Here is a 26,899-nt window from a genome sequence, read left to right as displayed (position 1 = left end):
GCAAGCCAATGCTAACTAGTGTTAGCACAATGACTGGAAGTCTATGGGTATCTGCTAGCATGCTAAAATCCCAAAGTATCCTTTTAATACAGTATGTATCACTTCACTCTGGTACAGAGAAGAACTAGGCCTACCTGTTGTAATACTGTAGATGTGTACACAGGCCTGCTGCAACCAGATTTTTCATCATGCAACAAAGACAACTAACAAGATCCATCAATCAATCGTTTCACGTGTCCCGACTTTTCAGGCCACAGAAAAAAAAGGTCACTGCCAGCAAGACACATGGATTAATGTCGGCCTCATCAATGGCATTCGACAAATGTCATTAGGAACATTTGTGGGTGTTTTGTAACAGATGTCTCTTTCCATTTACCAAATGGAGCAAGTGCACATGCAGTGCGTTGATTGGATGAACATGCACAGGTAGCCTACTTTCTGAAGTGATATGTTTGACAATCGGATAATAAAAAGTCATACATTTGTACTATTAAATTGCATCTTTACTATTAAGCCCATGATAGAGAGTCAAATAGAGATGCCCCAAATGTCACGGTGTAATTCACACTCTGGATATGAGCATTATTCATGATTTTGGGGGTGTGATCAACATTATTCATTATCCATAATCATGGTAGCATCCACATGAATGTAAAAGTGTTCAGAAACATACTATATTCTTATTTGCAATAAAATGACTCAAAACGTTACTCACCATTCATCTCCTATTGAGCAAAACATATTTCGATAGACAACCTAAAAAAAACTGCAAGTGCATCCAACACGTTTGCAGTCACAGTTGACGGTGAATGACAGAGCAAAATCCAAGCCATGAGGTCAAAGGAATTGTAGGTAGAGCTCCGAGACAGGATTGTGTCGAGGCACAGATCTGGGAAGGGTACCAAAGCATTTCTGCAGCATTGACGCTCCCCAAGAACACAGTCGCCTCCATCATTCTTAAATGGAAGATGTTTGGAAACACCAAGATTCTTTCTTAGAGCTGGCTGCCAAGCGAAACTGAGCAATCAGGGGAGAAGGGCCATTGTCAGGGAGCTGACCAAAAACCCAATGGTTATGCTGACAGAGCTCCTCTGTGGAGATGGGAGAACCTTCCAGAAGGATAACCATCTTTGCAGCACTCCACCAATCAGGCATTTACTAAAGCCAATCCTCAGTAAAATGCACATGACAGCCCGCTTGGAGTTTGCCAAAAGGCACCTAAAGGACTCTCAGACCATGGATATACAAGATTCTCTGGTCTGATGAAACTAAGATTGAACTCATTGGCCTGAATGCCAAGCGTCACATCTGGAGGAAACCTGGCACCATCTCTACGGTGAAACATGGTGGTGGCAGCATCATGCTGTGGGGATATTTTTCAGCTGCAGGGACTGGGAGACTAGTCAGGATCGAGGAAAATATTAAATGAGCAAATTACAGAGAGATCCTTTATGAAAACCTGCTCCAGAGTGCTCAGGACCTCAGACTGGGGCAAAGGTTCACCTTCTAACAGGACAACGACCCGAAGCACACAGCCAAGACAATGTAGGAGCGGCTTCGGGACAAGTCTCTGAATGTCCTTGAGTGGCCCAGCCAGAGCCCTGAACTTGAACCCGATTGAACAACTGTGGAGAGACCGGAAAATAGCTGTGCAGCGACGTCCAGCCTGTCCGAGCTTGAGAGGATTTGCAAAGAAGAAGCTCAAGCTTCTTGTAGCATCATACCCAAGAAGAGTCGAGGCTGTAATCGCTGCTAAAGGTGCTTCAACAAAGTACTGAGTAAAGGGTCTGAATACTTATGTAAATGGCATATTTTTGTTTTAATACCTTCGCAAAAATAAAATCAAAAACAGTTTTTGCTTTGTCATTATGGGGCATTGTGTGAAGATTGATGAGGGGGAAAAAAAACATTTTAATCCATTTTAGAATAAGACTGTAACGTAACAACGTGCAAAAAGTCAAGGGGTCTGAATACTTTCCGAATACATTGTATATAAAAGTACCCATTCAAATTAGTGTATTCGGCTATTTCAGCCACAACCATTGCTGACAGGTGTATAAAATTGAGCACACTGCTATGCCATCTCCATAGACAAACTGAAGCAGTCAACATGGCATCATTACAGAATACCACCTTTTCAACAAGTCAGTTCATCAAATTTCATACAATGACGTTCTAGACCATTCTGTGACTCAACAGTTTTAGGGGAGGCCCTTTCCTGTTTCAGTATGACAATGCCCCTGTGCACAATGTGAGGTCCATACAGAAATGGTTTGTCGAGATCGGTGTGGAAGAACTTGACTGGCATGCACACAGCCCTGACCTCAACCCTATTGAACACCTTTGGGATGAATTGGAACGCCGACTGTGAGCCAGGCCTAATCGCCCAACATCAGTGTCCGACCACACTAATGCTCTTGTGGCTGAATGGAATCGAGTCCCCACAGCAATGTTCCAACATCTACTGGAAAGCCTTCCCAGAAGAGGGGAGGCTGTTATAGCAACAAAGAGGGAACCAACTCCATATTCATGCCCATGATTTTGGAATAAGATGTTCGATGAGCAGGTGTCCACATGCTTTTGGTCATGTAGTGTACCTGCATTAATATAACAATGTTAAATGACCATCTCACAGACCCAGTAACGATGAGCGTCACATGACAAATCATTCCATATCAACTTAGGAGAGTGCTCAGTACACAATGCTCCTCCATATTCAGCATACCACCCTGCATCGCACTGCTGGCTTGCTTTTGATGGTTAACAGGGTGTGGGTTCTGTGCAGTCCCTGGATGGGAGACCAGATTCTGTTGGAAGTGGTGTTGGAGGGCGAGTAGGAGGCACTCTTTCCTCTGGTCTAAAATAAATAGCCCAGTGCAGTGATCAGAGACATTTTCCTGTGTAGGGTGCCGTCTGTCAGATGGGATGTTAAACAGGTGTCCTAACTTTCTGTAGTCACTAAAGATCCCATGGCACATATCGCAAGAATAGGGGTGTTCTGCCGCTTTCAAAACAACTGGAAACTCGGAACTGGGACCTCTGAAATCTCCAACTTCCGATTTCAGTGTGTTCAAGGCAGCTGGGAATTCTGAATAAAAACAAGCTCCGACTGGGAAAACTCATTTGAACGGTCATCCATACTCGGAATTCCAACTCCAGAACTTGGGCCTCTTTCTAGAGCTCCGACTCTACGTCCTGAAGATCACTGACGTCATGATTTGACCTCGTATTTTTTCTGAGTTCCCATTTGTCTTGAAAGCGCCATTAACCCCGGTGCGCTGGCTAAATTCCTAATCTGGCCCTCATACCATTATGGCCAACTAATCATCCCCAGCCTCCAATTTCTCATTCATCCCCCCTCCTCTCCCCTGTAACTATTCCCCAGGTCATTACTTTAAATGAAAATGTGTTCTCAGTCAACTTACCTGGTAAAATAAGGGTAAAATCAATAACAATTCACGTTTTCCCATCCAATAGGCTGTGATCAGTGGGGTACCGTCCACCCATTTCCAGGTCCCCTCTTATGTCTTTGTCTGTCAGGCCAATTCAGACCTCCTTGTTGGGCCTAGTGAGAAATCTCTGCTCTTCATTGCTGTTTATGATCACCAGGTCTGCTCCTCTCTCAATGCAGTCCTGTCTGCTCTCATCCTATAATTTGTCTTCAGAGGAGAGGTAATACCAACCCGTTTGTTTTAGGTCAGACAAGATCTTCTGAAGCCTGACTCTCTCCCCTCTATAACTGGTCTGTTGTCAGTTCGTTGTAGCTGGTCTGTGTCTGGTCTTTCTTCTTCTCCCAGTGTTCTGCAACTCTTCTATTTCTTTAGTCTGATTGCTGTTTCTTGTGGTAGAAACCCAGTTCTATGATCCCAGCCAGTAGGAGGACACACAGCAACCCCAGACAAACTGCAGCAGCTCTGGGGGGGTCTCCTACTTGAGTAATCAGAACTTAAGGGGTTAGGTCCTGGTTTGCCCTTAGAGGTGGCATCCTCAACGGTTTTGTCGCTTGAGTCCTGAGAGACAATGGCATTTTCAAATATAAATTCAAAATGTTTGCTCGCCCCTTTGTTACATAACCGGTCTATATTGGCATTCTTATCCTCTGACATCTCCATGATCTACCACGGTCTCAAACGACTAATTCCCAGACGATCTGCTAGAGAACCTGTTCAAATATGAACGCTGTGTTGTGTGTAAGGAACATTTTATAGGTGTCTTACCACCAATAGGCGTGCCATATTAGGCAGACAATACAAAACCTTGAACGAGATTGGCTGCCAAATAGATGTGAATATAAGACTTCACAAGAATGAGAAAGTGGCTGTGTTTGGGGTCTGGAGGTAGGAGATCTGGAATCGAATCGTCCTCTTTATGTCGATTTTAATAACAAAGAACCAGATTCCTTTATGTGTGTTACCATTGTCCCCCTCTATCCAATGTTCTTTTAGACATAACCACTGGCAGACAGGAAACTGTCATTTCAGGAAGACAGTTTAGCCTGTTGAGTACTAGGCCTACTTCTTCTAATCCTCTAGATGTAACATAGGGCCTGCTACAACCTGAGGTGTGCTCATTTTTTTTTTTTGTGACCAAAATCTTTATTGACACTTTACTTCGCAACAAAGCAATTGAAGAGAGACACGTCATTCAATAATCAAGACAAAATCCGCCAGATAACAACAAATGAACAATACAAGCAAGCGACCTAGAAATACCAAACCAAAGTAGATCACATCACACTGGCAGGCAGAGTAAGATCCATTACATGCATCACGATAGTAATACACAAAAAAGTAGAAGTAAAAGTATAAATCATTTCAAATTCCTTATATTAAGCAAACCAGACCTGCATGATTTTCTTGTTTTTTAAATGTACTTATAGCCAGGGGAACACTCCAAAACTCAGACATCATTTACAAACAAAGCATTTGTGTTTACTGAGTCCGTCAGATCAGATGCAATAGCGATGACCAGGGAGTTTCTCTTTAAGTGCGTGAATTAGACCATTTTTCTGTCCTGCTAAAGCATTCAATATGTAACGAGTACTTTTGGGTGTCAGGGAAAAAAGTAAAAAGTACATTATGTTGTTTAGGAATGGAGTGGAGTATCAATAGTAAAAAAATATCAATAGTAAAGTAAAGTACAGATACCTCAAAAAACTAGTAGATACTTTCAAGTATTTTTAAGTACTTTGCACCACTGAACACAACCACTGGTAGACAGGGAACTGTCTGTTCAGGGAGTCAGTTGAGTTAAGTGCCGACATGTCTGCCTTAACCACCAGTTTGTGAACACAAATAGGAAAGAACAGTATTTACATTTCAGAGTCATTTCTTTGAAGCTTCTTATCAAATTTCTAAAACATTTCCTTGCTCATATCAAAACTTCATGATACAAAATCAGGGAGCACATCTGGTACAAACACATGCAATAAATTATAACACTGTTAAACAACCTTCTCACAGACCCAATTGGAATGATTTGCACATGAAATATCATTCCATATCCACCCCATAACAATCTCAGCACAATCCTCCTCCCCATATATTGGATCCCCACCACCATTATCAGGTTGCTTTCCCGTCCAATAGGATGTGATCAGTTTGGTACCGTCCACCCATTTCCAGGTGCCCTCTATGTCTTTGTCAGTCAGGCCAATCCAGATCCTCTTGTTCAGATTAGTGAGAAATGTCTGCTCGTCTTTGCTGTTTATGATCACCAGGTCTGCTCCTCTCTCAATGCAGTCCTGTCTGCTCTCATCCCAGGGTTTTACCTCAGAGGAGATGTAATACCAAGTGGACTGAAACAGCGTCCAGCCTTTAGGCCCAGCTTGTTTTAGGTCAGAAAAGCGCTCCTGAAGCCTGTCTCTCTCCGACTTCAAATGGTCACTTTCCTTAGCCAGGTTATTGAAGCTGGTCTGTAGCTGGTCTATCTCCTTGGTCATGGTGTTGAAGGTGGTCTGTAGCTGTTCCCTCTCCTTTTTCATGGTGTTGTAGCTGGTCTGTAGCTGGTCTATCTCCTTTTTCATGGTGTTGTAGCTGGTCTGTAGCTGGTCTATCTCCTTTTTCATGGTGTTGTAGCTGGTCTCTAGCTGGTCGTTCTCCTTTTTCATGGTGTTGTAGCTGGTCTGTAGCTGGTCTCTCTCATTGGTTATGGTATTGAAGCTGATCTCTAACTGGTCTTTATTCTTAGACAGGTTGATGTTGCTGACTTTACAATCCTCAAACCCACTGATGATATTCTTGTGGTAGAAACCCAGACCTACAATCCCAGCCAGTAGGAGAACACACAGCATCCCCAGACAAACTGCAGCAGCTCTGGAGGGTCTCCTACCTGAGTTATCATAACTTGAGGGGTTAGCAACTGGTCTGTCCTTAGAGGTGGCATCCTTCTTGGTCTCTTCTCTTGAGTCCTGAGAGGCGATGGCATCTTCATTCTCATTTTTGCTCACCCCTTTGTTACATAACTGGTCCATATTGGCATTCTTATCCTCTGACATCTCCATGATCTACCACGGTCTCAAACGACTATTACCAGACGACCGACTACAGAATATGTTCTAGTATGAAGTTGTGTACTGAACATTTTATAGATGTCTTACCACCAATGGGCGTGCCATATTAGGCAGACAATACAAAACATTGAACGTGATTGGCTGCTAAATAGGTGTGAATATAAGACTTCACAAGAATCAGGATGTGGCTGTGTTTGGGATCTGCAAATGAATCTTCTTCTTTATGTTTATTTTAACAAAGAAGCAGATTCCTAAATGTGCTATCGCTGTATCTCTCTATCTGGAACTGTAACCACTGCTAGACAGGGAACTTCCATTTCAGGAAGTCAGTTGAGTCCAAATGAAATGTCCATACCCCTGCCACCTGTTTGTGAAATAATATAAAATGGATTGCTTTTTCAAAATGGATTGGTTCTGCAGCAACCAGATTCCTTTATGTGTGTTCCCATTGTCCCCCTCCAACTGTTTCTATTTTAAACATAACCACTGGTAGACAGGAAACTCTCATTTCAGGAAGTCAGCTGAGTTTGTTGAGTACTAGGCCTACCTGTTGTAATAATCTAGATGTGACATGGGGCTGCTACAACCCTAGGGGTGTTCATTTGGCATGTTACATTATGCAATAAAGACAAATTAATCAATATACATCCATCAGATAACAACACATGAACAATACAAGCAAGCAACCTAAAAAATAGAAACAAACTAAACAACAACGCCAGTTTTTGTTAGATCACATCACACTGGCAGGCAAAGTAAGATCCATTATATCATGATAACAAGACGCATGGACCAAAGCGGCCAATACCTCTGGGGATGCCCACGAATCAGACCAAACAGGCCAGGGTGTCATGCATAGGTGTAATAGGTGGCAGGGAAGTCATGCGTAGGAGAGTCAAATGGAGTGTAAATATGGAGTCTTTTAATAAAGTTCCACGAGTATGCTCCATAACAATAAATGTACAAATAAACAAAACATGGGTACGAAGACCCGACGCGCACCTATACAAACAATCACACTACACTGACAACAAAATCAATCTCTGACAAAGACATGAGGGGAAACAGAGGGTTAAATACACAGGTAATGAATGGGATTGAAAACAGGTGTGTGGGAAGACAAGACAAAACCAATGGAAAATGAAAAAAGGATCAATGATGGCTAGAAGACCGGTGACGTCGAACGCCGAGCACCGCCCGAACAAGGAGAGGCAACGACTTCGGCAGAAGTCGTGACACAGGGGTTTAGGAAGCCAATGGGGAGGGAGAAATTCTTCCTTGGTTGTTAATTTTCTCGACATCTAAATGCACAACTTAAATTGGAGCCAGTGTTGTAAGTAGCTGAACATGTCATGACTGCAAATTTGTGGAAGTGACAAACACACATTTTCATTATCATCAAAAACGATATATATATTTCCACACCAAGGAGTGCTTTGTTTTGTGCACGTGAGCTTAGCTAGGTAATGTCACCATGACACCTTCTACATGTAGCGTTCAGGGATTTCTATTGGAGAAGCAGCTTCTCGTAGGAAACACTCTTAGGTTTCTCAGGCAAGGTCATTGTAAAATAGCTAAGGCAGTTGTTGCTCAGTGCCTTGTCTCTTTCACCTTTCGTGGCATTGTAGCCGTTCCTTATCTGGTCCTTCTCTGTCGTCAGTTTGTTGTTGCTGATCTGTAGCTCATTTTTCTCTTTAGCCAGGTTGTTGAAACTGACCTGTAGCTCGTCTGTTTCGTTATACAGTTTTCCACAACTGGTAAGTAGGTCTTTCCCCTCCCTGTAGCTGGTCTCTCTCTTCAGCCAGGATTCTGTTGCTTGGCTTTAGTCTCTTTCATTTTTCACGGTGCTATAGATGTTCTGTAATTGTGACCGACCGGTTCAATTCGGTCCTTATGTACTGTAGCAAAATTGGACATTTTGTTTTTTTACATTGGATAAAAGTGGAGACTCTAAATTTGTATAGCATACTCTGCCGTTGAGGAACAATGGGAAAGTCATTCTGCTTTAAACGTGCATGTCACGTGTGCACCCTCTCCGGCCTCTAGGTCACCAGGCTGCTCATTATGGCGCACACCTGTCACCATCGTTACGCGCACCTGCGTGTCATTAGACTCACCTGGACTCCATCACTTCCCTATATATGTCACTCCCTTTGGTTCCTTCCTCAGGCGTCTTTGTTTCTGTTTCAGTTTCGTGTCTGTGCGTTGTACGTGTTTCTTGTTTTGTATTATGTTTTCATTTATTTATTAAATGATTCACTCCCTGAACTTGCTTCCCGACTCCCAGTGCACACATTACAGTTTATAAACTTGTAACCCCACTTTAGAGAAAATGGCCTTTGAATGTTTTGATACACCTACTGGAGAGAGAGAGAGCTCTTCTTTGTCTACATTCATTCAGAATCATTCACACCTTCTTAAGCCTTAACCCCACCCATCTCTTTAAGGATTCACATGTGAGGCCATGTGCTAAACAGAGTGAGTAAGGTAGTGTAGTGTAGTAAACAACCAAAGATTTCAAGAATAAATGTGTTGAAAGTAGTAGCAAACATATACTTTATTTAGTCTTTGGCCTTTATCCTAATCTGACTTGGGTTCAGGTCATGTTGTTCTTCATATTACCGTCTCTGGTAAACACACACCTTATAAAATAAAAATAAAACAAATAAAAAAGTTTATTTGTCACATGCACAGTATACAGTAGGTGTAAACGGTACAGTGAAATGGATAGTGACATGCGACATATGCCTAGTTTCCTGAAACGAGTCAGAATTGGGTTCTCTCCTTTGCCAGGTTGCTATAACTGGTCTATAACAATTCTCTCTCTTTTGTCAGGTTGTTGTTGGAAGCTTTATAATCTTCAAACTCACTGATGACTTTGTTGTGGTAGAAACACAGACCTATGATCCCAGCCAGTAGGAGAACACACAGCAGCGCCAGACACACTGCAGCAGCTCTGAAGGGTCTCATCCCTCCCCCCTCAACCCATGTGCCTGTCATCGATGTCTATTTTTGTTTTTTATAAAAAAAATTGACTGTAAATCTCCAAAACGTCATTCGTCAACCTTTTTTTATATCCATACGTACTAGCACGCTTAGTGTTTCTTGGGTTTCAGGAATGTGACTGAAAAAGTGACAAATATCAAATAAACTGATTGAAAGTATAAGGGGATATCAGTGAACAAATGCCATGGTCAAGGCTACAATGGCGCCAGTGCCATTAGTGGATCTTACTCAGATGTTCAAAAAAAAAAAAGCAACATCAGGGAAACAAACTGGGCAGAAGGGAGTTTCGCATCAAATACAACAGTTCTGTAACATCTTTAATTGAGCCTCTCATTGTCCTCAATTGCCGGCCTCAACACACATTAACTGTATAGGAAGCTCTGGGGAAAGGTTGTCTGGATACTGGACAGTGAACTTCGACCTTGCGGATGTGTTCCAGAGAAACTGCGTTACTCAGTGGCTGGCTCTTTAAGACATAGACTGGTAGAAAGGGAACTGTAATTTTAGGAAGTCAGTTGAGTCCAAATTAACTTTCCATATCCCTGCCACAAGTTTGTATTCAAAACTCAGAGTTAATTTATCTTCAGCTACTTTGAATTTATTAATAGTTTCATTGTTTATATCTATTCTTCGTGTTATTTTTCCATACCTTTTGCAAAGCCGGAAAAAGTTCATATTAATACATACACTACCAGTAAAAAGTTGACACACCTACTCATTCAAGGATTTTTCTTTATTTTTACTATTCTCTACATTGTAGAATAATAGTGAAGACATCAAATCTATGAAATAACATATATGGAGTCATGTAGTAACCAAAAAAGTGTTCAACAAATCAAAATATATTTTATATTTGAGATTCTTCAACGTAGCCACCCTTTGCCTTGATGACAGCTTTGCACACTCTTGGCATTCTCTCAACCAGCTTCATGAGGTCGTCACCTGGAATATATTTCAATTAACAGGTATGCCTTGTTAAAAGTTAATTTGTGGAATTTCTTTCCTTAACGCGTTTGATCCAATCAGTTGTGTTGTGACAAGGTAAGGGTGGTATACAGAAGATACCCCTATTTGTTAAAAGACCCAAGTCCATATTATGGCAAAAACAGCTCAAATAAGCAAAGAGAAACGACAGTCATTCATTAATTTAAGACATGAAGGTCAGTCAATGAGGAACATTTCAAGAACTTTGAAAGTTCTTTCAAGTGCTGTCGCAAAAACCATCAAGCGCAATGATGGAACTGGCTCTCATCGTCACAGGAAAGGAAGACCCAGAGTTACCTCTGCTGTAGAGGATAAGTTCATTAGAGTTAAATGCACCTAAGATTGCAGCCCAAATACATGCTTCACAGAGTTCAAGTAACAGACACATCTCAACATCAACTGTTCAGAATAGACTGCGTGAATAAGGCCTTCATGATTGAATTGCTGCAAGGAAACCACTACTAAAGGACACAAATATGAAGAAGATACTTGCTTGGGCCAAGAAACACGAGCAATGGGCATTAGACCGGTGGAAATCTGTGTTTTGGTCTGATGAGTCCAAATTTGAGATTTTTCGTTCCAACTGCCGTGTCTTTGTGAGACGCAGAGTAGGTGAACGGATGATCTCCGTATGTGTGATCCCCACCGTGAAGCATGGAGGAGGAGGTGTGATGGTGTGGGGGTGCTTTGCTGGTGACACTGTCAGTGATTTATTTAGAATTCAAGGCACACTTAACCAGCATGGCTACCATAGCATTCTGCACCAATACGCCATCCCATCTGGTTTACACTTAGTGGGACTATCGTTTGTTTTTCAACAGAACAATGATCTAACACACTTCCAGGCTGTGTAAGGGCTATTTGATGAAACAGAGTGATGGAGTGCTGCATCAGATAACCTGGCCTCCACAATCCCCTGAAATCAACCCAATTGGGATGGTTTGGGATGAGTTGGACCGCAGAGTGAAGGAAAAGCAGCCAACAAGTGCTCAGCATATGAGGGAACTCCTTCAAGACTGTTGGAGAAGCATTCCAGGTGAAGCTGGTTGAGATAATTCCAAGAGTGTGCAAAGCTGTAATCAAGGGAAAGGGTGGCACTGTGAAGAATCTAATATCTAAAACATACTTGGATTTGTTTAACACTTTTTCGGTGACTACATGATTCCATATGTGTTATTTAAGAGTTGTGAGGTCTTCACTATTATTCTACAATGTAGAAAATATAAAAAATAAAGATAAATTCTTGAATGAGCATGTGTGTCCAAAATGTTGACTGGTAATGTATATGGTTTCAGAAATGTGTTTACATAAAGAGTTGAGGTGATACTAACTGAGCGTCCCTCTCTTTTGGCATTGTAGTGGCAAAAACTCTTCGTAGCTGTGTTGTGACTTTTCAAGATACTGTATGTTTCTAATCATCCCCCCTCTCTCTGGTCTCTACTTTGTTTGTCTCACAGTGGGAGGAGGTGAGCGGCTACGATGAGAACCTCAACACCATACGGACCTACCAGGTGTGCAACGTGTTCGAGCCCAGCCAGAACAACTGGCTCCTCACCACCTTCATCGACCGACGTGGAGCTCAGAGGATCTACGTGGAGATGCGCTTCACCGTGCGTGACTGCAGCTCCATCCCCAATGTCCCCGGCTCCTGCAAGGAGACCTTCAACCTTTACTACTACGAGACGGACTCGGTTATCGCCACCAAAGGAACTGCCTTCTGGATGGAAGCCCCCTACCTAAAGGTTGACACCATCGCGGCTGATGAGAGCTTCTCCCAGGTGGACTTCGGCGGACGGTTGATGAAGGTCAACACGGAGGTTCGGAGCTTTGGCCCACTGTCGAAGAACGGGTTCTACCTGGCGTTTCAGGACTATGGTGCCTGTATGTCGCTGCTCTCGGTCAGAGTGTTTTATAAGAAGTGCCCCAGTGTGGTGCAGAACTTTGCCATCTTCCCTGAGACCATGACAGGGGCTGAGAGCACCTCCCTGGTCATCGCTAGAGGAATCTGCATCCCAAATTCAGAGGAGGTGGACGTGCCCATAAAGCTGTACTGCAATGGAGATGGCGAGTGGATGGTTCCTATCGGGAGCTGCACCTGCAAGGCCGGGTTCGAGACTGATAACGGGAACGTCTGCCGAGGTAAGGAGAAAAAACTGTCCATAACTATATGAATGTTGTTTGTGTTAGTTTTACTGTCCATCACCAGTCCCACAACCCAATGGAAAATCCCGGGAACCTTGAAATAACCATATTTGGTTGGCTGTGGAATCAATTTCCATGGATTTATTCTGAATGTGTAGCTGTTTCCAGTTTGGGAATTTGATTTGTGTTGAACCTCAGTCCCAGACACGAGAGTTGTAAACAATGAATTGTCTTTCGTATTTTAACACTTCACCTTGACTGAAGACTTGCAGTCGATCTAATCACACAGGTTCTACGGGAATTGTTCTATTTTAGGTGAGGTAGGTGCATAAGAAGACACCGTCTTATTCTTTATTGTAACAGGCCACTGCCGATTTCATAGCTCTCTTTCCTGACAATGCTTTGTTGAGCGTGCAGTATTGACTGTGTTTCATATATTTTGCAGAATGCGGTGCACTGTAGTTCTCTGTTGATTACATACATCTGAAGCATGATAGAGAGGCACATTATCATTGTTTCCTAATCTGTTGAGATGGCGAGGGCTGCTGCACTACAGATGCTGAGTGATGTACGGTGGTGTATCATTCAATAATGGAGAACCGCATGTTTGATTTTCCAAACCCAATAACAGACATCCAGGCTACAGTTTGTAAGGCTTGGTAGATGAAGGACTGGGTCTGCGTTGCACAGAAAGTAATGTGTTGTGGTAGTGAGCTACTGTAGGGAATCTTATTTTTCTGCTTTCCTTATTTTTCAAATATTTGGTGGTGAAATTTACCTGACATAACCTCTGGCTTTGGCTCTCTCCCACAGACTCTCTCGGTCTCTTTCAAATCAAATCGAAGTGTATTAGTCGCGTACACAGATTTGCAGGTGTTATAGCAGGTGCAGCACAATGCTTGTGTTACCAGCTCCAACAGTACACAAGAACGTCATGCAAATACACAAATAATAAAACTAATCTAAAGAAGAAATCAAGAAATGACAGAACAAGTGCCAGAATCCAGAATATAAATACATGGTATGTATAGACCAGTGGCGGTCAGTGCCATTTAAGATGAGGGAGGATGATCTTTTTTTCATGAGCATGGCCTTATTTCTATTTCAGCATGTTGGAAGACTGTCATTCATATTCCATTCACCCACTTCAATGTAACAGCGATAGGTTTAGGTTACTAAATTATACTTTAATTTCCCCTATACCCATAATGAGGTTGCTACAACCTAGCTTATGAATGGAAGTTTACAATGTAGGTGCACACATGTCGAGAGAAAATGTTTGTGACAGACAGTGACACGTGGACAGACAGGGACACATTCAGCACCACCTTGCACAGTCTTGCCTGCATCTAGCTGATCTAGGTTGTAATCATTAGTACAACAGTTGCAAACGAGAGTTTCTATTGGACAAATTAATTTATTTTTATCCCTGTTTCTTTTGCTTCTGTTTAAGAAACATTTTTCAGCAGAATCTGTGGAATGAACACACCCCTGATCACGAATAAACACAATTCACTTTCATAGAAGCCACATTGTATTCATTCTAGCCTCTATGCGCTCTCCTCCTCTCACCTTTTCCGTTTGTTTGTGGACTTCAATGAACAACACATCAGCTGTATGTGACCAGGCAAAAAAAAATGTAATAATTGCTACATCGTTGTCCCCATATTAGCTAAGGTAACGTCCTAGTCAGCATAGCTAATAGAACTAATGCGTTAGTAAACCCGCTACAATCATCAAGTAACGTTACAGTGTGCAGTCAGTAAGCAGTATAGCAGTTACACCTGGCGGGCAGCGGTGGCAATAAATCAATAAAACCAAAAGCTAGCTAACATAGCATCCCTCTGTTTGAGCCGGGTGTTTGAGTAACTAAACTAGCCAGCTAGCTAACATAGCATCCCTCTGTTTGAGCCGGGTGTTTGAGTAACTAAACTAGCCAGCTAGCTAACATAGCATCCCTCTGTTTGAGCCGGGTGTTTGAGTAACTAAACTAGCCAGCTAGCTAACATAGCATCCCTCTGTTTGAGCCGGGTGTTTGAGTAACTAAACTAGCCAGCTAGCTAACATAGGATCCCTCTGTTTGAGCCGGGTGTTTGAGTAACTAAACTAGCCAGCTAGCTAACATAGCATCCCTCTGTTTGAGCCGGGTGTTTGAGTAGCTAAACTAGCCAGCTAGCTAACATAGCATCCCTCTGTTTGAGCCTTGCGTTTGAGTAACTAAACTAGCCAGCTAGCTAACATAGCATCCCTCTGTTTGAGCCGGGTGTTTGAGTAACTAAACTAGCCAGCTAGCTAACATAGCATCCCTCTGTTTGAGCCTTGCGTTTGAGTAACTAAACTAGCCAGCTAGCTAACATAGCATCCCTCTGTTTGAGCCGGGTGTTTGAGTAACTAAACTAGCCAGCTAGCTAACATAGCATCCCTCTGTTTGAGCCGCGTGTTTGAGTAACTAAACTAGCCAGCTAGCTAACATAGCATCCCTCTGTTTGAGCCGGGTGTTTGAGTAGCTAAACTAGCCAGCTAGCTAACATAGCATCCCTCTGTTTGAGCCGGGTGTTTGAGTAACTAAACTAGCCAGCTAGCTAACATAGCATCCCTCTGTTTGAGCCTTGCGTTTGAGTAACTAAACTAGCCAGCTAGCTAACATAGCATCCCTCTGTTTGAGCCGGGTGTTTGAGTAACTAAACTAGCCAGCTAGCTAACATAGCATCCCTCTGTTTGAGCCTTGCGTTTGAGTAACTAAACTAGCCAGCTAGCTAACATAGCATCCCTCTGTTTGAGCCGGGTGTTTGAGTAGCTAAACTAGCCAGCTAGCTAACATAGCATCCCTCTGTTTGAGCCGGGTGTTTGAGTAACTAAACTAGCCAGCTAGCTAACATAGCATCCCTCTGTTTGAGCCGGGTGTTTGAGTAGCTAAACTAGCCAGCTAGCTAACATAGCATCCCTCTGTTTGAGCCTTGCGTTTGAGTAACTAAACTAGCCAGCTAGCTAACATAGCATCCCTCTGTTTGAGCTGGGTGTTTGAGTAACTAAACTAGCCAGCTAGCTAACATAGCATCCCTCTGTTTGAGCCTTGTGTTTGAGTAACTAAACTAGCCAGCTAGCTAACATAGCATCCCTCTGTTTGAGCCGGGTGTTTGAGTAACTAAACTAGCCAGCTAGCTAACATAGCATCCCTCTGTTTGAGCCGAGTGTTTGAGTAACTAAACTAGCCAGCTAGCTAACATAGGATCCCTCTGTTTGAGCCGGGTGTTTGAGTAACTAAACTAGCCAGCTAGCTAACATAGCATCCCTCTGTTTGAGCCGGGTGTTTGAGTAGCTAAACTAGCCAGCTAGCTAACATAGCATCCTCTGTTTGAGCCTTGCGTTTGAGTAACTAAACTAGCCAGCTAGCTAACATAGCATCCCTCTGTTTGAGCTGGGTGTTTGAGTAACTAAACTAGCCAGCTAGCTAACATAGCATCCCTCTGTTTGAGCCTTGTGTTTGAGTAACTAAACTAGCCAGCTAGCTAACATAGCATCCCTCTGTTTGAGCCGGGTGTTTGAGTAACTAAACTAGCCAGCTAGCTAACATAGCATCCTCTGTTTGAGCCGAGTGTTTGAGTAACTAAACTAGCCAGCTAGCTAACATAGGATCCCTCTGTTTGAGCCGGGTGTTTGAGTAACTAAACTAGCCAGCTAGCTAACATAGCATCCCTCTGTTTGAGCCGGGTGTTTGAGTAACTAAACTAGCCAGCTAGCTAACATAGCATCCCTCTGTTTGAGCCGAGTGTTTGAGTAACTAAACTAGCCAGCTAGCTAACATAGGATCCCTCTGTTTGAGCCGGGTGTTTGAGTAACTAAACTAGCCAGCTAGCTAACATAGCATCCTCTGTTTGAGGCGGGTGTTTGAGTAACTAAACTAGCCAGCTAGCTAACATAGCATCCCTCTGTTTGAGCCGGGTGTTTGCGTAACTAAACTAGCCAGCTAGCTAACATAGCATCCCTCTGTTTGAGGCGGGTGTTTGAGTAACTAAACTAGCCAGCTAGCTAACATAGCATCCCTCTGTTTGAGCCGAGTGTTTGAGTAACTAAACTAGCCAGCTAGCTAACATAGGATCCCTCTGTTTGAGCCGGGTGTTTGAGTAACTAAACTAGCCAGCTAGCTAACATAGCATCCCTCTGTTTGAGCCGGGTGTTTGAGTAACTAAACTAGCCAGCTAGCTAACATAGCATCCTCTGTTTGAGCCGAGTGTTTGAGTAACTAAACTAGCCAGCTAGCTAACATAGGATCCCTCTGTTTGAGCCGGGTGTTTGAGTAACTAAACTAGCCAGCTAGCTAACATAGCATCCCTCTGTTTGAGCCGTGTGTTTGAGTAACTAAACTAGCCAGCTAGCTAACATAGCATCCCTCTGTTTGAGCCGGGTGTTTGAGTAACTAAACTAGCCAGCTAGCTAACATAGCATCCCTCTGTTTGAGCCGAGTGTTTGAGTAACTAAACTAGCCAGCTAGCTAACATAGGATCCCTCTGTTTGAGCCGGGTGTTTGAGTAACTAAACTAGCCAGCTAGCTAACATAGCATCCCTCTGTTTGAGGCGGGTGTTTGAGTAACTAAACTAGCCAGCTAGCTAACATAGCATCCCTCTGTTTGAGCCGGGTGTTTGCGTAACTAAACTAGCCAGCTAGCTAACATAGCATCCCTCTGTTTGAGGCGGGTGTTTGAGTAACTAAACTAGCCAGCTAGCTAACATAGCATCCCTCTGTTTGAGCCGAGTGTTTGAGTAACTAAACTAGCCAGCTAGCTAACATAGGATCCCTCTGTTTGAGCCGGGTGTTTGAGTAACTAAACTAGCCAGCTAGCTAACATAGCATCCCTCTGTTTGAGCCGGGTGTTTGAGTAACTAAACTAGCCAGCTAGCTAACATAGCATCCCTCTGTTTGAGGCGGGTGTTTGAGTAACTAAACTAGCCAGCTAGCTAACATAGCATCCCTCTGTTTGAGCCGGGTGTTTGAGTAACTAAACTAGCCAGCAAGCTAACATAGCATCCCTCTGTTTGAGCCTTGTGTTTGAGTAACTAAACTAGCCAGCTAGCTAACATAGCATCCCTCTGTTTGAGCCGGGTCTTTGAGTAACTAAACTAGCCAGCTAGCTAACATAGCATCCCTCTGTTTGAGCCGGGTGTTTGAGTAACTAAACTAGCCAGCTAGCTAACATAGCATCCCTCTGTTTGAGCCGGGTGTTTGCATAACTAAACTGGCCAGCTAGCTAACATAGCATCCCTCTGTTTGAGCCGGGTGTTTGCATAACTAAACTGGCCAGCTAGCTAACATAGCATCCCTCTGTTTGAGCCTTGTGTTTGAGTAACTAAACTAGCCAGCTAGCTAACATAGCATCCCTCTGTTTGAGCCTTGTGTTTGAGTAACTAAACTAGCCAGCTAGCTAACATAGCATCCCTCTGTTTGAGCCGGGTGTTTGAGTAACTAAACTAGCCAGCTAGCTAACATAGCATCCCTTTGTTTGAGCCGGGTGTTTGAGTAGCTAAACTAGCCAGCTAGCTAACATAGCGTCCCTCTGTTTGAGCAGGGTGTTTGAGTAACTAAACTAGCCAGCTAGCTAACATAGCATCCCTCTGGTTGAGCCGGGTGTTTGAGTAACTAAACTAGCCAGCTATCTAACATAGCATCCCTCTGTTTGAGCCGGGTGTTTGCGTAGCTAAACTAGCCAGCTAGCTAACATAGCATCCCTCTGTTTGAGCAGGGTGTTTGAGTAACTAAACTAGCCAGCTAGCTAACATAGCATCCCTCTGTTTGAGCCGGGTGTTTGAGTAACTAAACTAGCCAGCTAGCTAACATAGCATCCCTCTGTTTGAGCCGGGTGTTTGAGTAACTAAACTAGCCAGCTAGCTAACATAGCATCAATAGAAGACAAAACAAGGAACAAACCAAAAAAGACAGGCTTTTGAAAAATTAACTATTTTTCATAAAATTGTACAGTTATCTTAGCTAGCTGAATTGCTAGCAGAATTTTTTACTTGTTGCTAAGCAGTTGCTAGGGACTCTCCTGGAAGAAGCTAGCTAGCTTACGAAGAATAACAACAAAACATATCTAGTTAACAGAAGAAAGGAAGACAAAATAAGGACAAAAGAAGGACAGAAGAAAAAGGAAAAGAAAGAGGACAACAAAGTGAAACAGGCAGCACTTCTATTGCAACTTCGTATTTCGTCGTCCTAACATAGTCTACACTGCTATCTGCCCAGCAGCTAGCCAGCTAGCAAACGTCCACCGTCTACCGAATAGCAGCACTGTAGAAACTATTACACTCAACTGAACGACTTGATTAGTGTAGTGTTAGCTAGCTACATAGTTGTCTTTGATGTCTTCGTATCCAAGATAATTGTGTAGTTTAGAGCGTGTAGTCTTAGAGTGATTATCTTAATTTACCGAGGTTAGCTAGCCAGCTATTTGTCGTCCTTAACATAGGAGACACTGCTAGCTAGCCAACAGCTAGCCAATGTCTACTGAATAGAACTTCCACACTCAACAACCCGGTCGCATTCCGCTTCGCTCCACAGGTAGTATCACATTTTCATTTCATTTCATTACAGCACAACGGTTTGATTTGTTTGATCGTAGCTAGCTACATAGCTAGCTACATTGCCGTCTGTGTATCAAAGATAATTGTGTAGTCTAGAGCGATTTTCTAGGTTAGCTAGCCAGCTATTGTCGTTCTTTTAACGCAACGTAACGTAATCAACACTGCTAGCTAGCCAGCTAGCCCCGAATAGCAGCACTGTAGAAAGTATTACACTCAACGGAACGACTTGATTAGTGTAGTGTCAACAACGCAGCCACTGCCAGCTAGTCTACAAAGTCAACAACGCAGCCACTGCCAGCTAGCCTACTTCAGCAGTACTGTATCATTTTAATCATTTTAGTCAATAAGATTCTTGCTACGTAAGCTTAACTTTCTGAACATTCGAGACGTGTAGTCCACTTGTCATTCCAATCTCCTTGCATTAGCGTAGCCTCTTCTGTAGCCTGTCAACTATGTGTCTGTCTATCCCTGTTATCTCCTCTCTGCACAGACCATACAAACGCTCCACACCGCGTGGCCGCGGCCACCCTAATCTGGTGGTCCCAGCGCGCACGACCTACGTGGAGTTCCAGGTCTCCGGTAGCCTCTGGAACTGCCGATCTGCGGCCAACAAGGCAGAGTTCATCTCAGCCTATGCCTCCCTCCAGTCCCTCGACTTCTTGGCACTGACGGAAACATGGATCACCACAGATAACACTGCTACTCCTACTGCTCTCTCTTCGTCCGCCCACATGTTCTCGCACACCCCGAGAGCTTCTGGTCAGCGGGGTGGTGGCACCGGGATCCTCATCTCTCCCAAGTGGTCATTCTCTCTTTCTCCCTTACCCATCTGTCTATCGCCTCCTTTGAATTTCATGCTGTCACAGTTACCAGCCCTTTCAAGCTTAACATCCTTATCATTTATCGCCCTCCAGGTCCCCTCGGAGAGTTCATCAATGAGCTTGATGTCTTGATAAGCTCCTTTCCTGAGGACGGCTCACCTCTCACAGTTCTGGGCGACTTTAACCTCCCCACGTCTACCTTTGACTCATTCCTCTCTGCCTCCTTCTTTCCACTCCTTTCCTCTTTTGACCTCACCCTCTCACCTTCCCCCTACTCACAAGGCAGGCAATACGCTCGACCTCATCTTTACTAGATGCTGTTCTTCCACTAACCTCATTGCAACTCCCCTCCAAGTCTCCGACCACTACCTTGTATCCTTTTCCCTCTCGCTCTCATCCAACACTTCCCACACTGCCCCTACTCGGATGGTATCGCGCCGTCCCAACCTTCGCTCTCTCCCCCGCTACTCTCTCCTCTTCCATCCTATCATCTCTTCCCTCTGCTCAAACCTTCTCCAACCTATCTCCTGATTCTGCCTCCTCAACCCTCCTCTCCTCCCTTTCTGCATCCTTTGACTCTCTATGTCCCCTATCTTCCAGGCCGGCTCGGTCCTCCCCTCCCGCTCCGTGGCTCGACGACTCATTGCGAGCTCACAGAACAGGGCTCCGGGCAGCCGAGCGGAAATGGAGGAAAACTCGCCTCCCTGCGGACCTGGCATCCTTTCGCTCCCTCCTCTCTACATTTTCCTCCTCTGTCTCTGCTGCTAAAGCCACTTTCTACCACTCTAAATTCCAAGCATCTGCCTCTAACCCTAGGAAGCTCTTTGCCACCTTCTCCTCCCTCCTGAATCCTCCTCCCCCCACCCCCTCCTCCCTCTCTGCAGATGACTTCGTCAACCATTTTGAAAAGAAGGTCGACGACATCCGATCCTCGTTTGCTAAATCAAACGACACCGCTGGTTCTGCTCACACTGCCCTACCCGGTGCTCTGACCTCTTTCTCCCCTCTCTCTCCAGATGAAATCTCGCGTCTTGTGACGGCCGGCCGCCCAACAACCTGCCCGCTCGACCCTATCCCCTCCTCTCTTCTCCAGACTATTTCCGGAGACCTTCTCCCTTACCTCACCTCGCTCATCAACTCATCCCTGACCGCTGGCTACGTCCCTTCCGTCTTCAAGAGAGCGAGAGTTGCACCCCTTCTGAAAAAACCTACACTCGATCCCTCCGATGTCAACAACTACAGACCAGTATCCCTTCTTTCTTTTCTCTCCAAAACTCTTGAACGTGCCGTCCTTGGCCAGCTCTCCCGCTATCTCTCTCAGAATGACCTTCTTGATCCAAATCAGTCAGGTTTCAAGACTAGTCATTCAACTGAGACTGCTCTTCTCTGTATCACGGAGGCGCTCCGCACCGCTAAAGCTAACTCTCTCTCCTCTGCTCTCATCCTTCTAGACCTATCGGCTGCCTTCGATACTGTGAACCATCAGATCCTCCTCTCCACCCTCTCCGAGTTGGGCATCTCCGGCGCGGCCCACGCTTGGATTGCGTCCTACCTGACAGGTCGCTCCTACCAGGTGGCGTGGCGAGAATCTGTCTCCTCACCACGCGCTCTCACCACTGGTGTCCCCCAGGGCTCTGTTCTAGGCCCTCTCCTATTCTCGCTATACACCAAGTCACTTGGCTCTGTCATAACCTCACATGGTCTCTCCTATCATTGCTATGCAGACGACACACAATTAATCTTCTCCTTTCCTCCTTCTGATGACCAGGTGGTGAATCGCATCTCTGCATGTCTGGCAGACATATCAGTGTGGATGACGGATCACCACCTCAAGCTGAACCTCGGCAAGACGGAGCTGCTCTTCCTCCCGGGAAGGACTGCCCGTTCCATGATCTCGCCATCACGGTTGACAACTCCATTGTGTCCTCCTCCCAGAGCGCTAAGAACCTTGGCGTGATCCTGGACAACACCCTGTCGTTCTCAACTAACATCAAGGCGGTGGCCCGTTCCTGTAGGTTCATGCTCTACAACATCCGCAGAGTACGACCCTGCCTCACACAGGAAGCGGCGCAGGTCCTAATCCAGGCACTTGTCATCTCCCGTCTGGATTACTGCAACTCGCTGTTGGCTGGGCTCCCTGCCTGTGCCATTAAACCCCTACAACTCATCCAGAACGCCGCAGCCCGTCTGGTGTTCAACCTTCCCAAGTTCTCTCACGTCACCCCGCTCCTCCGCTCTCTCCACTGGCTTCCAGTTGAAGCTCGCATCCGCTACAAGACCATGGTGCTTGCCTACGGAGCTGTGAGGGGAACGGCACCTCAGTACCTCCAGGCTCTGATCAGGCCCTACACCCAAACAAGGGCACTGCGTTCATCCACCTCTGGCCTGCTCGCCTCCCTACCACTGAGGAAGTACAGTTCCCGCTCAGCCCAGTCAAAACTGTTCGCTGCTCTGGCTCCCCAATGGTGGAAAAAACTCCCTCACGACGCCAGGACAGCGGAGTCAATCACCACCTTCCGGAGACACCTGAAACCCCACCTCTTTAAGGAATACCTAGGATAGGATAAAGTAATCCTTCTCACCCCCCCCCTTAAAAGATTTAGATGCGCTATTGTAAAGTGGCTGTTCCACTGGATGTCATAAGGTGAATGCACCAATTTGTAAGTCGCTCTGGATAAGAGCGTCTGCTAAATGACTTAAATGTAAAATGTAAATGCATCCCTCTGTTTGAGCCTTGCGTTTGAGTAACTAAACTAGCCAGCTAGCTAACATAGCATCCCTCTGTTTGAGCTGGGTGTTTGAGTAACTAAACTAGCCAGCTAGCTAACATAGCATCCCTCTGTTTGAGCCTTGTGTTTGAGTAACTAAACTAGCCAGCTAGCTAACATAGCATCCCTCTGTTTGAGCCGGGTGTTTGAGTAACTAAACTAGCCAGCTAGCTAACATAGCATCCCTCTGTTTGAGCCGAGTGTTTGAGTAACTAAACTAGCCAGCTAGCTAACATAGGATCCCTCTGTTTGAGCCGGGTGTTTGAGTAACTAAACCAGCCAGCTAGCTAACATAGCATCCCTCTGTTTGAGCCTTGTGTTTGAGTAACTAAACTAGCCAGCTAGCTAACATAGCATCCCTCTATTTGAGCCGGGTGTTTGAGTAACTAAACTAGCCAGCTAGCTAACATAGCATCCCTCTGTTTGAGCCGGGTGTTTGCGTAACTAAACTAGCCAGCTAGCTAACATAGCATCCCTCTGTTTGAGGCGGGTGTTTGAGTAACTAAACTAGCCAGCTAGCTAACATAGCATCCCTCTGTTTGAGCCGAGTGTTTGAGTAACTAAACTAGCCAGCTAGCTAACATAGGATCCCTCTGTTTGAGCCGGGTGTTTGAGTAACTAAACTAGCCAGCTAGCTAACATAGCATCCCTCTGTTTGAGCAGGGTGTTTGAGTAACTAAACTAGCCAGCTAGCTAACATAGCATCCCTCTGTTTGAGCCGGGTGTTTGAGTAACTAAACTAGCCAGCTAGCTAACATAGCATCCCTCTGTTTGAGCCGGGTGTTTGAGTAACTAAACTAGCCAGCTAGCTAACATAGCATCCCTCTGTTTGAGCAGGGTGTTTGAGTAACTAAACTACCCAGCTAGCTAACATAGCATCCCTCTGTTTGAGCCGGGTGTTTGAGTAACTAAACTAGCCAGCTAGCTAACATAGCATCCCTCTGTTTGAGCCGGGTGTTTGAGTAACTAAACTAGCCAGCTAGCTAACATAGCATCCTCTGTTTGAGCAGGGTGTTTGAGTAACTAAACTACCCAGCTAGCTAACATAGCATCCTCTGTTTGAGCCGGGTGTTTGAGTAGCTAAACTAGCCAGCTAGCTAACATAGCATCCTCTGTTTGAGCCGGGTGTTTGAGTAACTAAACTAGCCAGCTAGCTAACATAGCATCCCTCTGTTTGAGCCGGGTGTTTGAGTAGCTAAACTAGCCAGCTAGCTAACATAGCATCCTCTGTTTGAGCCTTGCGTTTGAGTAACTAAACTAGCCAGCTAGCTAACATAGCATCCCTCTGTTTGAGCTGGGTGTTTGAGTAACTAAACTAGCTAGCTAGCTAACATAGCATCCCTCTGTTTGAGCCTTGTGTTTGAGTAACTAAACTAGCCAGCTAGCTAACATAGCATCCCTCTGTTTGAGCCGGGTGTTTGAGTAACTAAACTAGCCAGCTAGCTAACATAGCATCCCTCTGTTTGAGCCGAGTGTTTGAGTAACTAAACTAGCCAGCTAGCTAACATAGGATCCCTCTGTTTGAGCCGGGTGTTTGAGTAACTAAACTAGCCAGCTAGCTAACATAGCATCCCTCTGTTTGAGCCTTGTGTTTGAGTAACTAAACTAGCCAGCTAGCTAACATAGCATCCCTCTGTTTGAGCCGGGTGTTTGTGTAACTAAACTAGCCAGCTAGCTAACATAGCATCCCTCTGTTTGAGCCGAGTGTTTGAGTAACTAAACTAGCCAGCTAGCTAACATAGGATCCCTCTGTTTGAGCCGGGTGTTTGAGTAACTAAACTAGCCAGCTAGCTAACATAGCATCCCTCTGTTTGAGGCGGGTGTTTGAGTAACTAAACTAGCCAGCTAGCTAACATAGCATCCCTCTGTTTGAGCCGGGTGTTTGCGTAACTAAACTAGCCAGCTAGCTAACATAGCATCCCTCTGTTTGAGGCGGGTGTTTGAGTAACTAAACTAGCCAGCTAGCTAACATAGCATCCCTCTGTTTGAGCCGAGTGTTTGAGTAACTAAACTAGCCAGCTAGCTAACATAGGATCCCTCTGTTTGAGCCGGGTGTTTGAGTAACTAAACTAGCCAGCTAGCTAACATAGCATCCCTCTGTTTGAGCCGGGTGTTTGAGTAACTAAACTAGCCAGCTAGCTAACATAGCATCCCTCTGTTTGAGGCGGGTGTTTGAGTAACTAAACTAGCCAGCTAGCTAACATAGCATCCCTCTGTTTGAGCCGGGTGTTTGCGTAACTAAACTGGCCAGCTAGCTAACATAGCATCCCTCTGTTTGAGCCTTGTGTTTGAGTAACTAAACTAGCCAGCTAGCTAACATAGCATCCCTCTGTTTGAGCCGGGTCTTTGAGTAACTAAACTAGCCAGCTAGCTAACATAGCATCCCTCTGTTTGAGCCAGGTGTTTGAGTAACTAAACTAGCCAGCTAGCTAACATAGCATCCCTCTGTTTGAGCCGGGTGTTTGCATAACTAAACTGGCCAGCTAGCTAACATAGCATCCCTCTGTTTGAGCCTTGTGTTTGAGTAACTAAACTAGCCAGCTAGCTAACATAGCATCCCTCTGTTTGAGCCTTGTGTTTGAGTAACTAAACTAGCCAGCTAGCTAACATAGCATCCCTCTGTTTGAGCCGGGTGTTTGAGTAACTAAACTAGCCAGCTAGCTAACATAGCATCCCTCTGTTTGAGCCGGGTGTTTGAGTAGCTAAACTAGCCAGCTAGCTAACATAGCATCCCTCTGTTTGAGCAGGGTGTTTGAGTAACTAAACTAGCCAGCTAGCTAACATAGCATCCCTCTGGTTGAGCCGGGTGTTTGAGTAACTAAACTAGCCAGCTATCTAACATAGCATCCTCTGTTTGAGCCGGGTGTTTGCGTAGCTAAACTAGCCAGCTAGCTAACATAGCATCCCTCTGTTTGAGCAGGGTGTTTGAGTAACTAAACTAGCCAGCTAGCTAACATAGCATCCCTCTGTTTGAGCCGGGTGTTTGAGTAACTAAACTAGCCAGCTAGCTAACATAGCATCCCTCTGTTTGAGCCGGGTGTTTGAGTAACTAAACTAGCCAGCTAGCTAACATAGCATCCCTCTGTTTGAGCAGGGTGTTTGAGTAACTAAACTAGCCAGCTAGCTAACATAGCATCCCTCTGTTTGAGCCGGGTGTTTGAGTAACTAAACTAGCCAGCTAGCTAACATAGCATCCCTCTGTTTGAGCAGGGTGTTTGAGTAACTAAACTACCCAGCTAGCTAACATAGCATCCCTCTGTTTGAGCCGGGTGTTTGAGTAACTAAACTAGCCAGCTAGCTAACATAGCATCCTCTGTTTGAGCCGGGTGTTTGAGTAACTAAACTAGCCAGCTAGCTAACATAGCATCCTCTGTTTGAGCCGGGTGTTTGCGTAACTAAACTGGCCAGCTAGCTAACATAGCATCCTCTGTTTGAGCCGGGTGTTTGAGTAACTAAACTAGCCAGCTAGCTAACATAGCATCCCTCTGTTTGAGCCGGGTGTTTGCGTAACTAAACTGGCCAGCTAGCTAACATAGCATCCCTCTGTTTGAGCCGGGTGTTTGAGTAACTAAACTAGCCAGCTAGCTAACATAGCATCCCTCTGTTTCAGCCGGGTGTTTGCGTAACTAAACTGGCCAGCTAGCTAACATAGCATCCCTCTGTTTGAGCCGGGTGTTTGAGTAACTAAACTAGCCAGCTAGCTAACATAGCATCCCTCTGTTTGAGCCGGGTGTTTGAGTAACTAAACTAGCCAGCTAGCTAACATAGCATCCCTCTGTTTGAGGCGGGTGTTTGAGTAACTAAACTAGCCAGCTAGCTAACATAGCATCCCTCTGTTTGAGCCGGGTGTTTGCGTAACTAAACTGGCCAGCTAGCTAACATAGCATCCCTCTGTTTGAGCCTTGTGTTTGAGTAACTAAACTAGCCAGCTAGCTAACATAGCATCCCTCTGTTTGAGCCGGGTCTTTGAGTAACTAAACTAGCCAGCTAGCTAACATAGCATCCCTCTGTTTGAGCCAGGTGTTTGAGTAACTAAACTAGCCAGCTAGCTAACATAGCATCCCTCTGTTTGAGCCGGGTGTTTGCATAAC

The 26,899-nt window shown here is 44.8% G+C and overlaps 2 protein-coding genes across 4 annotated transcripts in view; one reads left to right on the top strand and one right to left on the bottom strand.

Moving 5' to 3' along the window:
* The window catches only part of LOC118402179 (ephrin type-B receptor 1), a 365,365-nt gene that overhangs the window by 177,431 nt on the left and 161,035 nt on the right, over nucleotides 1–26,899 (top strand). For all 3 annotated transcript variants that reach the window (XM_052477046.1, XM_052477045.1, XM_052477044.1), the window contains exon 3: nucleotides 11,959–12,640. In XM_052477046.1, the coding sequence (XP_052333006.1) occupies nucleotides 11,959–12,640 (682 nt within the window). The remainder of the gene's footprint in view (nucleotides 1–11,958; nucleotides 12,641–26,899) is intronic.
* Nucleotides 4,593–6,535, bottom strand: LOC118402178 (C-type lectin domain family 10 member A-like). Its single transcript, XM_035800178.1, has one exon. The coding sequence runs from the start codon at nucleotides 6,500–6,502 to the stop codon at nucleotides 5,444–5,446; it is 1,059 nt and encodes a 352-aa protein (XP_035656071.1). The 5' UTR covers nucleotides 6,503–6,535; the 3' UTR covers nucleotides 4,593–5,443.

Source organism: Oncorhynchus keta, chromosome 23 (assembly GCF_023373465.1).
Source record: "Oncorhynchus keta strain PuntledgeMale-10-30-2019 chromosome 23, Oket_V2, whole genome shotgun sequence".
Lineage (NCBI taxonomy): Eukaryota > Metazoa > Chordata > Actinopteri > Salmoniformes > Salmonidae > Oncorhynchus > Oncorhynchus keta.
The sequence above is the reverse complement of the archived record's forward strand: the minus strand, read 5'-3'. Positions and strand labels throughout refer to the sequence as shown.

Coding starts and splice junctions, on each gene's coding strand:
- LOC118402178 (XM_035800178.1), bottom strand. CDS start 6,502: ATGGAGATGTCAGAGGATAAGAATGCCAATATGGACCAGTTATGTAAC.